The 15,462-nt window shown below is 43.4% G+C and overlaps 1 protein-coding gene across 1 annotated transcript in view; it reads left to right on the top strand.

Annotated features, from left to right (window-relative positions):
• The window catches only part of DENND2A (DENN domain containing 2A), a 92,519-nt gene that overhangs the window by 35,726 nt on the left and 41,331 nt on the right, over window positions 1-15,462 (top strand). The window contains exons 4-5 of the mRNA XM_069462607.1: window positions 9,458-9,585; window positions 11,705-11,826. Coding sequence (XP_069318708.1) covers window positions 9,458-9,585; window positions 11,705-11,826 — 250 coding nt within the window. The remainder of the gene's footprint in view (window positions 1-9,457; window positions 9,586-11,704; window positions 11,827-15,462) is intronic.

The following is a 15,462-nucleotide window of genomic DNA, read 5'->3' as shown; positions in this document are numbered from 1 at the left end:
TAGAAGAACTTAGAGGTTTCCTTCTTTATGTTCTGAGAAAGTTTGAATCCATCTCCAATTCCAAATCCTTTCTCAAACCAGTGCCAAAGCCTAGGTCCCTGAAAGTTCATGACTCTTCTGTTCCTGCTCTGGTGCTTCCCAGCAGGAGCCCTTCAATGCCCCTTCTGGACTGTTCCTCCAAAGGGGCCCCACTCTCCTAGGGGTAGATTGGTTCTGGGAAACTGGAGTCTTTCACCTGTGTCATCACTGGGCAGATGAGTCAACCTGGGGAACAGTTATTCCCATTATCTTTTCTCTCTTAGCTACCATCTGCTCTTTCAGTATTCCAGCATTTTCTTTATAACCAGCTAAAGTTACTTACTTCAATCCAAAGATGAAATTTTTCTTGGCCAGTCTGAGTATGGTTTTAAGAATTTTGGCTTTGAGTTTTTCATTTTGTTTAAAATAGTACAATGGAGGTGATTAGGGCAAGATGTTCACTTTCTACTCTTAAAAAATAAAGTATGCTCTTTATTGTGGTTCTATCTCTTGAAAAAAAAAAAAAAGGCTCGACCATGAATTTGGCAGACTTACCACTCTCTCTGAGGCAAGAAAGCCAAGCCAAGGTTGAAGAAAGAAATGATTAAGGATTTTGAGGTTATAAGGGTTTAGAATTACACGGCCAGGCTGTGTGCATTTTAGAGAGTGTATTCAGCTTATTTTCTTAGGCCAATTAGTCCACCTTGTCAAGAGTGAAACCAGTGGATTCAGCGATCCTCAGTGTAAGAAAATGACTTTTTGTCTTTTTCTTTCTCTCTTCCTCTTCTCTCCCTTTTTTCTTTTTTCTCTCCTCTCCCCTTCTTCCTCTCTCCCTCCTTCTTTCTTCCCTTTCTTCTCTCTTCCTCATTTCTCTAAAGCCCCAGGAAATTAAATGCAAGGACTTATGTCTTCAATCCTAAAATGGAAAATGAGAAACCTCAAATGTCAGGAAATTCCAAAGATAAGGTTCCTACAGCAACATTAACTTGGTTATGTATGTTTTATGGCATATGTTTAATAACTTTGGCAGGAATGCCTTAAGGCTGACATTCAACAAGAAAAGTTAGTATTTTTTAAGTGTAAGCAGCATCCTGCATTCACATGTATCTACGTACTGAAAATGTTTTAACTTGAACACAGATTCTTTTTTTTTTTTTTTTTTTTGAGACAAGAGTCTCACTCTGTTGCCCAGGCTAGAGTGAGTGCCGTGGCGTCAGCCTAGCTCACAGCAACTTCAAACTCCTGAGCTCAAGCGATCCTCCTGTCTCAGCCTCCCGAGTAGCTGGGACTACAGGCATGTGCCACCATGCCCGGCTAATTTTTTCTATATATATTTTTAGCTGTCCATATAATTTCTTTCTATTTTTAGTAGAGATGGGGTCTCGCTCTTGCTCAGGCTGGTCTCGAACTCCTGAGCTCAAACGATCTGCCCACCTCGGCCTCCCAGAGTGCTAGGATTACAGGCGTGAGCCACCGCGCCCGGCCCAGATTCTTAAATTTTAGTTCAATTTGATCATGTGACAGAGTTTTTAGATCTTTATGAAACCAAATAATTTCGATGACCAAAATTTAAACTTTTCAACTGATTGTTTTGGCATCATATAGATTTAGCCTTTCCTTGGGGCGTTAGTGTAGGCTTTCAGAACTTCTTGGGGACATGAAACCTCAGTCATATGGCTGCCAGATCATACTGTGCTGCTATAGATTCCATAATTTCCACTTCTGTAGGACCGGTAGGGATCCCCATCGCTCTCTGGCTGGGCAGCAGCCCTCAGCTATCATCAGTTTAACAGTTAGAGTTAACTCACCAGCCTCGCTGTGGCCTGTCTCAGTCAGCAAGATATCCATGAGGCAGTTACCATGTCCAAAAGCTGAATGTTTAACGTCTTCAAAGGAGCAAATTGTTTGATTAATTTGAGGTTTAGGGCAAAAGTTACTCTGAAAGCTTCTGAGAAACTTGATTTAGTAAAACCGTTTATTTCAATAGTAATTGCACTGGAAAACAGAGAGATGGGGGTGCTCTTCTAAGATTGCTGGTTTCCATTACGAGAGTGGTTGTCATGTCTTACTTCTCATTGGAAGGTGGAAATTGTTGGATTTAAGACACAATGGTGGGCCGGGCGCGGTGGCTCACGCCTGTAATCCTAGCACTCTGGGAGGCCGAGGTGGGCGGATCATTTGAGCTCAGGAGTTCGAGACCAGCCTGAGCAAGAGCGAGACCCCATCTCTACTAAAAATAGAAAGAAATTATATGGACAGCTAAAAAAATATATAGAAAAAATTAGCCGGGCATGGTGGTGCATGCCTGTAGTCCCAGCTACTCGGGAGGCTGAGACAGGAGGATCCCTTGAGTTCAGGAGTGTGAGGTTGCTGTGAGCTAGGCTGACGCCCTGGCACTCACTCTAGCCTGGGCAACAGAGTGAGACTCTGTCTCAAAAAAAAAGACACAATGGTGGACAGAGATAGTTTTTTCTTCTGACATTTCTATTTTGGATCCAGGATAGAGAAAAGCAGAAACCCACTGTGAGTGGCTGTCGTACTCAGTGGAGGAGTTGCTCCATAACAGAATGCAAGCTGAGAGCTAGTGGAAGCCTTCTCCTGCTTAGCCCCCTGCCCCAGCCCCTGGGGGTGGGAATGCCCTTCCCAGGTGGGCCATGGGGAAAAGCTGCCTGTGTCCACTGATATGGACAGGCAAAAAGCCTCTGGCAGCTGGAGGTGGATGAGGGAAGTCAGACGAGCTGGCATCCTTGGTTTCTTGCCCATCTGAATGGTGTTTTAAATGGTGGCTCCATTCCAGGCTATCCACTATTTTCTAACTCATAGCTGAAAATAATTCCAGGAAAAACGGATTCCAAAGAGTTTACTAAAAATTAACTTAAAAATACAGATGTTTAATTTTTTTTAGCCCGAAATACGAATAAATTATAAGCAGTAAAGGTAGCCATTACAACTAACTTTTAAGATATTCATTTGTAATCCTACCTTTTTGGGAGGCCAAGATGGGAGGATCGCTTGGGCCCAGGAATCTGAGGCTGCAGTGAGCTATGATTGTGCCATTGCACTCCAGCCTGGGGCAACAAAGTGAGACCTTGTCTCAAAAAATTATATATTTATTCACTTATTCAACCAACAATTTAATGTGTACCTATTTAGTGTTAGACATGAGAGTGTAGTAGTGAACAAGATAGACTAAAATCCTGCCCTCTTGGAACATACAGACTACTAATAGAAGTGCACAACTAGTTATGTAATTATATGCACTAAGTGCCGTGAGGAAGCCCAAGGTGCTGTGGGAATGTTGAGCAGGGGTGTCTAGCCTATCAGGGAAACCAGGCAGGCTTGAGAGGAAGTGACACTCAGGCTGGGAGTAGTGTGGGGGGTGGGTGTTCAACTGGAGCAAACAAACAGTTGAAGGCCCTGTGGCCACTGGAAAGACCTTTAGCATGTCACAGGAAATGCAGTGCAGGGGTGTGGCCAGAGGGGTCAGGAAGGATGTTAGATGAGGCCTAGAGGTCTTCTGGACCTGTAGACAAAGTGAGGATTTGGGCCTGTTACCTGAGAGCAACGGGAAGCGAAGGGGAGAGAGACGATCAGATCTGCATTTTTAGGAGGTCACCCTGGCGGCAGCATGGAGACCGGATGGGCACCAGTGGGTGGTGGGGAGAACAGCAGGGAGGCCTTGCAGTTACCCTGTGGTGTCGCAGCAGTGGGGAGTGAGAGAAGTGGGTGGGTTCAAGGGAAACTCTGGAGGTAGAACTTGGGTTAATTGGTTAGATGTGGGCAGTAAGAGAGAGGGAGGTTTGGAGTCTGACTTCTAGGTTTAAGGCATAAACCTTTGGATGGCTGCAGTGGGAGAGGAGCTGGACTTCGTCAGGGAGAGGCAATAGGATTATGAGTTCCATTTTGAGATTCTTGTGCATCATCCAAATGGGATGAGCTCTTAAGTTAGGATTTCATTTACAAAAATATGGAAAAGTTACGAAGAACATTCAAAATGCTACTTAAAATCACAGTATTTGGCATTTGTGTTGAAATTTGGATATTACATAGGTTATAATAATTCTTTGGAACGATCACACCATTCTAGCATCTCTAAAACCCATAAGTACCAAATATCAAGTGATCATTTGAGGGCCTGAGAAGTAAACGCAGGCTGAGAGGAGGTTACACCACTTCCCCAGGCTGGGGGCTCCCCAAAGGCAGAGACTTCTTACCTTTTCATCACCAGCTTTGAGCACAATGTGACTTGCAGAAGGTACATATTAAACATGCGGGATATGCGGGCGGGATGTGGAATGAATGTTGGAAATGTTTAAACTAGAGAGAAGCCAGTTGGGATGTGGTTTTCATTCATTAGCCTTTCATAATTTTCTTTCTCTCAAAGTTAATACGTAAATATACTAGAGCCTCTTTTCAAGTTAAAAAAAATATTTTTAGGAAATAGAATTAGCTAAGCAGTTAGATGATGAATGTAATAACATTTTTCCTCTCCTCTCCTAATCATGTACCTGAACCTCAGAAGGGGAGCACGGAAGTCTCTAGAGACATTTCTGTATCTTATAGAAGTAATGCCTAGGAGAAACTGACTGCCTAAAGCCATTGCTAGCACATATGTTACCAACACATGACAATGATAAATCAGACTTTGAAATTGGAATTCTATTTTCCTGCTAGTTCTAGAAACTGGGCACTTAAAGATTTCCGGCTTCTCCTTGATCTTGTATGGACCATGCTTCATGTTGATTTAAGTTTGCCTTTCAGACTTCCTGCATAGGAAGTGTTGGTCACCTGAAAATCAACACTTTAATACAGGAAATGGAGCTGCTATTTATTATAAGGAAACTTTTGATGAATTCTTTTGCAAATTAAATAAGAGTTTTGCAATGTGAATAACCATCTTATAATTAGTTTTTTTTTTTTTTAAGGAAGTTTACAATTTTTTCAAATTGGTCTTTTCTAATGCTGTTTACGCTGGTGGTACCTTTTATGTGTCAGAAATCAAATGCAAAGCATGGCTAAACTCTTTATATATTGGCATCTTATTCTTAGAAATATAGAAGGATTATAAAAACCTTTCAAACTATATCTTGAAATCCCAGAGTTACTGCAGTAACCATTTGGATAAAGGCTAATCACACCCCAACAAACCCCAACAGATAATCCAGATTCTTGGTTGTGCTACATATGCTTTAAATAAGTGAGCCATCTACTGGGACTTGAGGAGTCTTCAGACATACAAACATCTTCTGTTCTTATGACACTTATTATGAAAACATTTTAAAGATTCAGATATTATTTCTTAGGTACTTTATTATTTTAAAATTTGACCTATACAAATATTGCTTTGTAGGTACCTCAAATGAGATTTTTAAAAATAAAAATAAACTGATAGAGCTCTCTCCATGGCAAAGCAAGGCATAGCTATAGCCCCTTTCTCTCTAAAATCAAAGAAAAGGCCAAGGTCAGCTAGGGTCATGCTCAAATTCCAGGCAGTCCAGTCTTCACCTGTAGGCAGTGGCCACCACCCTGTCCCTCTACTGTGGTAGAAACTGCTGAGCTCCTGGTGAAGTGACCTGCTCTGGTTGCCCTTTTCCCTGCCAGGGTTCATAGCTTCCCCTCATAGCATAGATCAGTGACTTTATGAGGGAAAAAGAGTGTCTGCCTGGGTGTTGCACAGCACTGTGCAAGGCAGTTTTATATGGAAAATTAGGTCAAGTTTCTAACAACAGACTTTTGAAACTCAACCTGGGCCAGGCGCAGTGGCTCACGCCTGTAATCCTAGCACTCTGGGAGGCTGAGGCGGGAGGATCGCTCGAGGTCAGGAGTTTGAGAGCAGCCTGAGCAAGAGTGAGACCCCATCTCTACTAAAAATAGAAAGAAATTAACCGGAAAAAAAAAAATTAAAAAAAAGAAACTCAACCTGTTTTAATTTGGGGCCTGTGAATGAGCATCCTGCCTGCATCGTCTTACTTAAATAAATGCTATGTGTAATGCCCTGTGCTTTTAAGAGCACCACTCTTGAACCAGACTTCTGGGTTCAGAGCCCTGACTCCATCACTTTCTCCCAATGTACCTTGAGCAATTTCTCATATAAAATGTGCATAATAACAGTAATTCCTTGCAGGGTTGTTGTGAAGTTTGAATGTGCTAGACCAATTAAAATACTTACTGAGTACTCAGTAGATATTGTTGAATGAACAATTCCATGGTCTCTTTGAATAGTTTGTTTCTTCCTTACCAAATGTATGTAGTGCATGCTGAGGGCTCCAGTCTGGTTAGTGCATCAGGGAAACCCGGGAGTTCTGGTCATTTCAGGCCAGTTATGTCACTCTACTCCAGGCCACAGACCATGCCTCCATCCCTCGTCAGCTGCCTCAGTAACTCCAGCCTGGGCCAATGGCAGCCTCACTAGAAAATGTAAGGGTGGGCTCAAAGCACAGCCCATTCCCATCCCGAGAAAACAGCCCCACCTGCCTCCCACCCCAGGCCTCATCTAATAGAGCTCTGAAGCTTGGTCCTGCCTGTCCTGGCTAGACACCTCAAGGGCAGGAAGAAGGGGCCCATGAAGTGGTAGCTCCTCCTTTGGGGATGGGCTTCTGTTAGAAAGTCGGGCTCGCCAGGCATGATTAACAGTTTTAGCCTCTTGGCCTGACTTAAGGCTATAAATAGACCTCACCTGGGAGCTTTGGCTTAGCCTTTCTTTGTGCTAGATGTCTGTCTGTCTGTCATTTCCTCACATGCACCAAGCTCTCTGAAGCCTTAGGACCTTCGCACATGCCCTTCCCTCTTCTTGCAGTGCTCCTCCCTTAGCCGTTTTTATCCTTGAGGTCTCCATGACTTTCTCCGTGAGGCCTTTTCTGACACATCCCCAATCTAAATTGAGTCCTCCTTGATATTCTTGCAGCAACTCGTTCTTTTTCAGCACTGAACTTAACACAGTTTATATGTGTTGTGCATGTGCTGCTTGAATGTCTGTCTTCTTCCCTAGAATGTAACCTCTGTGAGGCAGGGATACTCCTTATTTGTTGAACGCTGAGCACGGTGCCTCCATACAGTGAATGTTTAATGTAAAATACTTGCTACATAATCCATAAATAGCACCATGACAGTAACAGTAAGAGCTAACATTTGTCGAGTGCTTATGATGTGCCGAGGACTATGATAAACACTTTACATTCTCTTTTCTGTTCTTTGGACAATCCTATGAGAAAATTACAGATGTTCCTTGACTTATGCTGGGATTGTATCCCATAAGCCCATTGTAAGTTGAAAATATCATGAGTTGAAAAGGCATATTAAATGCACCTACCTAACCTACCAAACATCATAGCTTAGCCTAGCTTACCTTAAACGTGCTCAGAACACTTACATTAACTTACAGTTGGGAAAAAACATCTAACACAAGGCCTATTTTTTATTAAAGTATTGAATATCTCATGTAATGTATTCAATACTGTACTGAAAGTGAAAAACACAGTGGTTGTATGGGTACTTGAAATACAGTTTCTACTGAATACTTTGTTGCTTTTGCACCATCGTAAAGTCAAAAAATCATAAGTCAAACCATGGCAATTTGGGGACTGTCTGTACTATTAGACAAATCAGGACCCTGAGTTTCAGCCTCCTTAAGTAGTTCATCTAAGGTTAAAGGGCTTGTGAATAAGGATCTGAGACCTATATCCAGGTTTGTCTTAAATCTAGAGCTACTATAAGGGTATCTTCCCCAGGGGCTGAAAGGAGTTGGGAATGTAGATGAAGAAACAAAGATACTGCACATTTCTAAGTAGTCAGCTAAAATTACTTACTATCTAGCATGTACAGAACACTGCTAGACATGTGTGATGAAAATAAGAAAGAAGAGCCATGATTTATGAGCCATGGGGAGGGAGGGTTGTGACCATCTGGTCCCTATACGAAAAGTGAGGGGCCAGGACTAAGTCAAGGCCACCTTGGAGGACGTGCCCTGTTTAATATAGGCGGACTGCACGCTCACCTAAATGCCATTCAAAGAAGGCCCAGGCATGTTCAAAAGAAATTTCCGACTGCTTGAGGGTAGAAAGTGAACCCCCAGAGCCTGAGTGGGCAAGGCGGTTCTGCCCCAATCAGGGGACAAAGTTGTGGGTTACTCTGGAGAAGGGTAGGGAGAGAGGGAAAAAAAGGTGGGAGGTGGTGTGAATGGGTGACATGGCTGAAGTTTTGTGTGATTTGTAGTGTGACGCACCACATGACTTTCCAAATGTTCAGTAAAGTTTTTAAAAATTGTAGAAACCTTTTATGATAAAAAGCCATAGAGTATGCCAGGCTGTGGAATGAGACCCAGCCACATTTGAACCGCTCTCCGATGGGGAAGGTGGAGTGTCTCAGGGCGGGTTTCATATTGATGGGTGAGAGGAAGAGGAAGGGGCTCAGGCCTCTGTCCGCTCTGAACTCACCCTCACTGCTTCTCTGATTGTAAGTAACGGATGCTCCATAAACCTGGTAGAAAATTCTGGCCAGGTTCGGTGGCTCACACCTATAATCTTAGCACTCTGGAAGGCCAAGGCAGGAGGATTGCTTGAGATCAGGAGTTCGAGACCAGCCTGAGCAAAAGTGAGACCCCCTTCTATACAAAAAAATAGAAAAATTAGCCAGGCACATGGTGGCACATGCCTGTAGTCCCTGATACTCAGGAAGCTGAGGCAGGGGGATCACTTGAGCCCACCGGGAGTTTGAGATTGCAGTGAGCTATGATGACACCACTGCACTCTAGCCAGGGAGACAGAGCAAGACTTTGTCTCCAAAGGAAAAAAAAAAGAAAAAGAAACCTTGTGGAAAATTTGAAAAGTCCAGAAAATTCAAAATGAAGAAAAGTCACCAGCCATCTCTCAGTCTTGAGATAGCAGCTGTGTATTTCACTTCCTTTCCTTCTTTTTATTTTCTATCTATATGTTTACAAAGTTGGGATTGTGTTTTTTATATATACTTTACTATTTTCACTTAGCATAATAGCATGAACATTCTTGCAAGTAAAAGCCACGTCTCTTATTCATGGATTTTCATGCCTTTTACAAAAAATAGAGTTGATTTCAGTAATAGAAATTTTTCTAAGTAAAACAAATTTTTTTCCAGCCTGAGAAAGAGCGAGACCCCATCTCTACTAAAAATAGAAAGAAATTATATGGACAGCTAAAAATATACATAGAAAAAATTAGCCGGGCATGGTGGTGCATGCCTGTAGTCCCAGCTACTCGGGAGGCTGAGACAGGAGGATCCCTTGAGCCCAGGAGTTTGAGGTTGCTGTGAGCTAGGCTGACGCCACGGCACTCACTCTAGCCTGGGCAACAGAGTGAGACTCTGTCTCAAAAAAAAAAAAAAAAAAAAAAAAACAAATTTTTTTGTTATATATTCTGGGAGCAGCCTAATTTGATTCAATTTCGTTGTTTTTTCCTGCACTACCCAGAAAGTCCTATGAGTTTGAAGACTTACTGCAGTCTTCCTCTGAGAACAGTAGGGTGGACTGGTATGCACAGACTAAGTTGGGACTCACACGCACTTTATCGGAGGAGAACGTCTATGAAGACATTCTAGGTAAGAGGGCAAAATGTCTGTATGTGGGTCTGCATCTGTCTGTGAGAAAGGAGGGGAGGGAATGGGGCTGGCTGCTTGAAACACACACACACACACACACACACACAGACACTCGAAGACCAGTGTGTACTCAAATGAGTGACAGAGCAGGTAGGTGGGGTGCAAGAGTGAGCCTCACGGGATAAGGGAAAGAACGTGGGGCTGGAGGGGAAGAAGGGCTGACGCTGAGCGGCCGAGGAGGTGGTGTGGCATAGCAAGAAATATGGTGCCTGGAGTCTCAAGATCAAGAATCGCATCTTGCCTCTGCTGTTTATTAGCTGTATGACACTGAGTCGGTGGCTTAACTTCTCTGAACTTCAGTTCTCTCATCTGTATAATGAGAATGATGACAGCTACCCTGCAGGGTTGCTTAAGGACTGGACAGAACCGGCCAGGCATGATGGCTCACGCCTGTAATCCTATCATTCTGGGAGGCCAAAGCGGGAGGATCACTTAGTTCAGGAGTTTAAGACTAGCCCGCGCAAGAGTGAGACCTTATCTCTACTAAAAATAGCAAACTTAGCCAGGCGTCATGGTATACGCCAGTAGTCCCAGTTACTTGGGAGGCTGAGGTAGGAGGATTGCTTGAGTCCAGAAGTTTGAGGTTGCTGTGAGCTATGATAACGACACAGCACTCTACTCAGGACAACGGAGTGAGACTCTGTCTCAAAAAAAAAGGACTGGACAGAATAGTATGTCAAATACCTGGTTTGTAACAGATGCTCAGTGGATTGTAAGGAAAGAAAACATACAGACCAGCATACTCTTTCAGTAACTGTAGGAGTGTGGCACTAACAAGGCATCAAAATACAGACTGAATGTCTGTTATTAAAAAAGTAACTTTGGCCTAGTTCTAAACAATCCTTTCAGATTCCAAAGTGGGACTCAGATTGACAGAGTTTGTTTGGTGAGTTCAACAATCTTCTGGGGGGCCTGGCAACAGTGGCTCACACCTGCAAACCCAGCACTCTGGGAGGCTGAGGCAGGAGGATCACTTGAGCTCAGGAGTTCAAGACCAGCCTGAGCAACCCTGTCTCTACTAAAAATAGAAAAAATTAACCAGGTGTGGTGCCAGCTACTCAGGAGGCTGAGGCAGGAGGATCACTTGAGCCCAGGAGTTTGAGGTTGCTGTGAGCTATGATGATGCAACTGCACTTTAGCCAGGGCAACAGAGCAAGACTCTGTCTCAAAAAAAAAAAAAGAGGGAGAAACCCACACGTATGTGCAGGTGAGAGGGAGTGCGGGTATACACAGATACGCCTGCATGCAGTCATCAATAGCAGAAAAAACTCATGCAGGGGGGAAATAAAAGACTCAGGAAAGGGCATATACTTAGCTGAGCTATTTGAACTGAACCATAGATTATTTGAACTGCAGTCTCCAGGCTGGGTTCCTGCCGAAGCAGCAGGCTTCCCAAACCTAAAATGGGTATGAGATCTGGACTGGTCTCAGCAGTGACTGCCTAATAGGACGCTTTCAGTTACAAGGAACAGAAAACCCACCTGAAACAACAAAGGGAGTTTGTTGGCTCGTGTGATCAGAGCTGGCTCTTCCTTCCTCTGTTTCTTATCTCTCAGGTTAGCTCCGTTCTCAGCAGGCTTCCCATGATTCCCACGATGGTGTCATCAGCTCCCTGGAATCTGTACCATCCACAGATTGCACAGGGGGAGGAGAGGCTGTGCAAGTCCCAGCAAAAATCTTGAGATTCCCCCTAACCAGACCAGCTTAGGTCCCTTGTTCACCTTTGGAGTCCAGGAATACCATGCAGTGATTGCGTTAGGCTTAAGATATGAGCCCTTCCCTGTACTGGTCACTGAGGGAGGGATTTGGGGTACTCAGACTGGCTAAAGCCCTGAAACTGAGAATGGAGTTAATCTCATATGGCAACTAATGGGGAGATGGGAAGTTAACTATATGAAATCAAGAGTCTGTTGCCAAGAGGAAGGGTGAATAGATAGCAAAACAACAGGCATCCCCACAAGGACTAATGCAAGAGAGGCCAAGATGTTAGCCTCAATGTTCTGAAAAGGAAAACTTGCACAGTATTCCCACATTCCTGACCTATTGTCTTCGACCACAGATCCACCAGTGAAGGAAAACCCTTATGAGGATATCGAGTTACATGGTCGCTGCCTGGGGAAGAAGTGTGTCTTGACCTTTCCTGGTTCTCCCACCTCTTCAATCCCTGACACACCCACCAAGGTATGAGTCCCCAGGGAGCAGTGGCAGGACAAGGGGGTACAGTGGACTTGAGCACTCTGGAGTCCCAACTTGCACTGGCATTCCAGGCCACCCTCCCAGCCAGGCTCCTGCATTTGTACATCTGCTACCTGCCTGGCCTCCCTGCCTCTGGTTCTCCTGGAACCCCTCTGCTCAGCAAAGTTTCCTAAGAGACCATTTGAGTTTCTGGCTCAGAATCTCCTCAAGCTGGGTAAATAAAGGGTGGTATATCCATACTCACACTATACAACTGTTAAGAAGAGTGTCCTGACATAGAACAAACTCTCTAAGATACAAGACTGAAAGGCATGGTGTAGAACAGTATTTGCATAGTATGCTACCATTTATGGGATTTTTAATGAAAAAAATATATATGTAAACTCACGTTTGTATATGTACAAGAATATCTCTGTAAGGATACCTAAGAATGAATAACTGGGGACCTCAGTGGAGTTGTCTGAGTACCCAGAGGTCAGAGTAGAAGACTTTCTTTTTACAGAATATCCTTTTGGGCCAGGAATGGTAGCTCACACCTGTAATCCTAGCACTTTAGGAGGCTGAAGTGGGAGGATTGCTAGAGGTCAGAAGTTCGAGACCAGCCTGAGCAAGAGTGAGACCCTATCTCTGTAAAAAATAGAAAAATTAGCCAAGCATGGTGGCGTGTACCTACAGTCCCTGCTACTCAGAAGGCTGAGGCAGGAGGATCCCTTGAGCCAGGCGTTTGAAGTTGTAGTGAGCTATGATGATGCTATTGCACTCTAGCCCAGGCAAGAGTGAGACCCTATCTCAAAAAAAAAAAAAAAAAATATCCTTTTGAACTTTCTGGAGTTGGTACGGTGTCCACATCAATAGCATTGTAACTGTATTCATGTACATGATAATGATTTCAACCCATTGCCTACAGGACTGACTTCTTGTTCTTTAGTCCAGCATTAAATATCCTTCATAACTGATCCCCAGACACACATTGTTTCCTAATCCCCCCGCACTTCCTACACATAAATGTTCCCCTCCATCGAGAGCCTACCAACTGCCCCTCTGATGTTATGGGCCTGGAATTGGCAAACTTTCTCTAAAGAGCCAGGGAGTAAATATTTTAGGCTTTGCGGGCCATATGGTCTCTATTGTAACTACTCAGCACGGCCATTATAGTGTGAAGCAGCCATAGACAATATGTAAACAAATGAGTGCGGCTATGTTCCAATAAAACTTTTCTTAATGGACACTGATATTTGGATTTTATATAATTTTCACTTGTCATGAAATATTATTTGTTTTTCAACTATTCAAAATGTGAAAATTATTCTTAACTCATGGCCTGTACAAAAACAAATGGTGGACCAGATGTGGCCCACAGGCCATAATTTCTATGCTGTATTATGACACCAAATTGTATGCTGTATTATGACATCTCTTACACTGATGATTTGAGTTGTGATATAAGTTTTGTAATATATTTTAAAAGTGTCTCCCCAACTAGATTATAAATTCCTCAAGGTCAGAAAGTATATATTCTGTTTCTTTGTGTCTCCTGTAAGGCCGGATGTAGTTGTTCTACAATATTTAGTTTTTGAAGAAATTGTAGTAAATAAAGGAAGGTCAAATCCCTGTTGTAAATGTCAGTTTAAATCTCATGGCAAGGATCTTTTTCTGGCCTAAGAAAAGCACCATTTTCCTGTCTGAGCCCCCTAGAGCCTGCATTTGCTGGCAGGTGGGGGCATCTGTACCCGAGGCCTGCCCCCCATGCTTGACGGTCCCAAAGGGAAGCTTCCTGAAGAGTTGAAGGTACGACCTATCCCAAAGGGTGGGTCTTACAGACCCAAATCAATTACTACAGCACTTGCCCAAACCTATTAACTGCCATGTCTCTCCTCATGTGGAGAAGAGCGTCATCATGAATAACCCATGATGGCCAATAATTAGCAAACAGTTTCTATTTGCCTTGGAAATGTGTTGTTTGTGTTTTCACTGGAATATGGGTATCTTCAACATGTAGGAAATCCTTCATTTCCCATAGTGGATAAGCCTGACTTAGAAGAAGAAAGACATCTGTCACACCTAGTCTGCCCCCTTCCCATCCTGCCTGGCTCCCCACTTTATGCAGACCTCTGGGGAACAATGAAAAACATCTGCCCAAAGCAGCTCTGCATTCAGAGCAGGGCTCTCCTCCCTCATACCAGAGAGTAAAGGCTTAACAACCCCTCTCTTCCTGTCCCTGGCAGGCTAGAGAAAACCTAGAGCCTCTGCCACTAAAGCAGCTAAGCCCAATAGGTGAGAATGTCAACAAGAACTTGAAGTCCAGGTACAGCTGTCCTAAAGAAAGACAATCCAGTTGTCCGGCACATGTGTCTAATTGCCACTGGCACTTGCAGTCTGTCTGGGGCCTTTGCAGGTCATCAGCAGAATGCTGTGTCCATGTTCATTATTCTGCTCGCCCATGTCTGGGTGTCTGATTTGTGCCCCTATTCTGGGGGACAGCTTCAGACTTAACCACTTCCTCCATTTAGCTCATCAAATATTCATTGAGCATCTGCAGCATCTGGGCTGCATCTGGGACTCTAGAATTTGCTGAAGCAGTCCCTCTGTTTCAAAGTCCTGTCCCAGCCACGGAAATGTCCTCAGCCATCTTTGGGATGTTCGTTTCATTAGATCATGCCTAGTCTCAGTATATAGGGAAGGGTCAGGCTCTCAGAAAGGAGCAGATGTGCTGCTGGGGACAGATGCCACTGTTTGTGAACATGAAATGCAAGCTCATGAAAAGGGACTGTTTGCTTTTCTTGCTACATGTCCCCCCCCCCGCCCCCCCGCACCCCCGCACCCAATTTCTTTACCTCATAATACACAGGCAATGTAGCAGAACTAATTTTTATAGTTAAGGAAATCTGGGCTAATATGAGAAACACTTTTTTATGATTTGACACCTAAAGGGAAAATGTACTCTGACTAGCATTCTCTGGCTGCCTGTATGGCCCACCCACAGTCTCACACCAGCAGATCATGTGTCACTTAGCTGGGTCTACAGGAGACAGTGTCTGGTCAAGTGTGTAGGTTCCGGAGCCTGACAGCCTCCATGCAAAACCTGCCTGTGCCACTGCTGGCTGTGTGGCTGGGGCAAATGATCTCATTTATAACACATGCCTCAGTTTCTTCATTGGTGAATGGGAGTAATAATAATAGTCTAGCCCTCTCAAGGGTCTTATGGAGATTAATCAAATGAATGCTCATAGACCACTTAGACTAGTGCCTACAACAAAGTAAGTGCTGTTTATGTGTGTCTGCTAAATAAATAGAATTACACTTTTTGATATGTGTTCTTTTTTAAAATAACCTTTCTTTTTTCTGAAAATAAAACATTCTCATCATAAAAGTTTTTTAAATGCTGAAAACTGTAATGAAGAATATAAAACTCATCCACAATTAGGAATTGGGGAATTTTATTTTTCTTTAGGCTCACCTCTATTTTCTAATTTTTCTATGATAGATTAGTATCATGCATATGTGTATTTATGTGTATGTGTTTTAAAGGTCTTTTTACAGATTACATGTAATCCCAATACCCAGAGACAACCACTGTTAACACTTTGGTTTTTTTTTTCTTTTTTCATATTTTCTTATACA

This window comes from Eulemur rufifrons, chromosome 29 (assembly GCF_041146395.1).
Source record: "Eulemur rufifrons isolate Redbay chromosome 29, OSU_ERuf_1, whole genome shotgun sequence".
NCBI lineage: Eukaryota > Metazoa > Chordata > Mammalia > Primates > Lemuridae > Eulemur > Eulemur rufifrons.
This window is presented reverse-complemented; position numbering and strand designations above follow the sequence as displayed.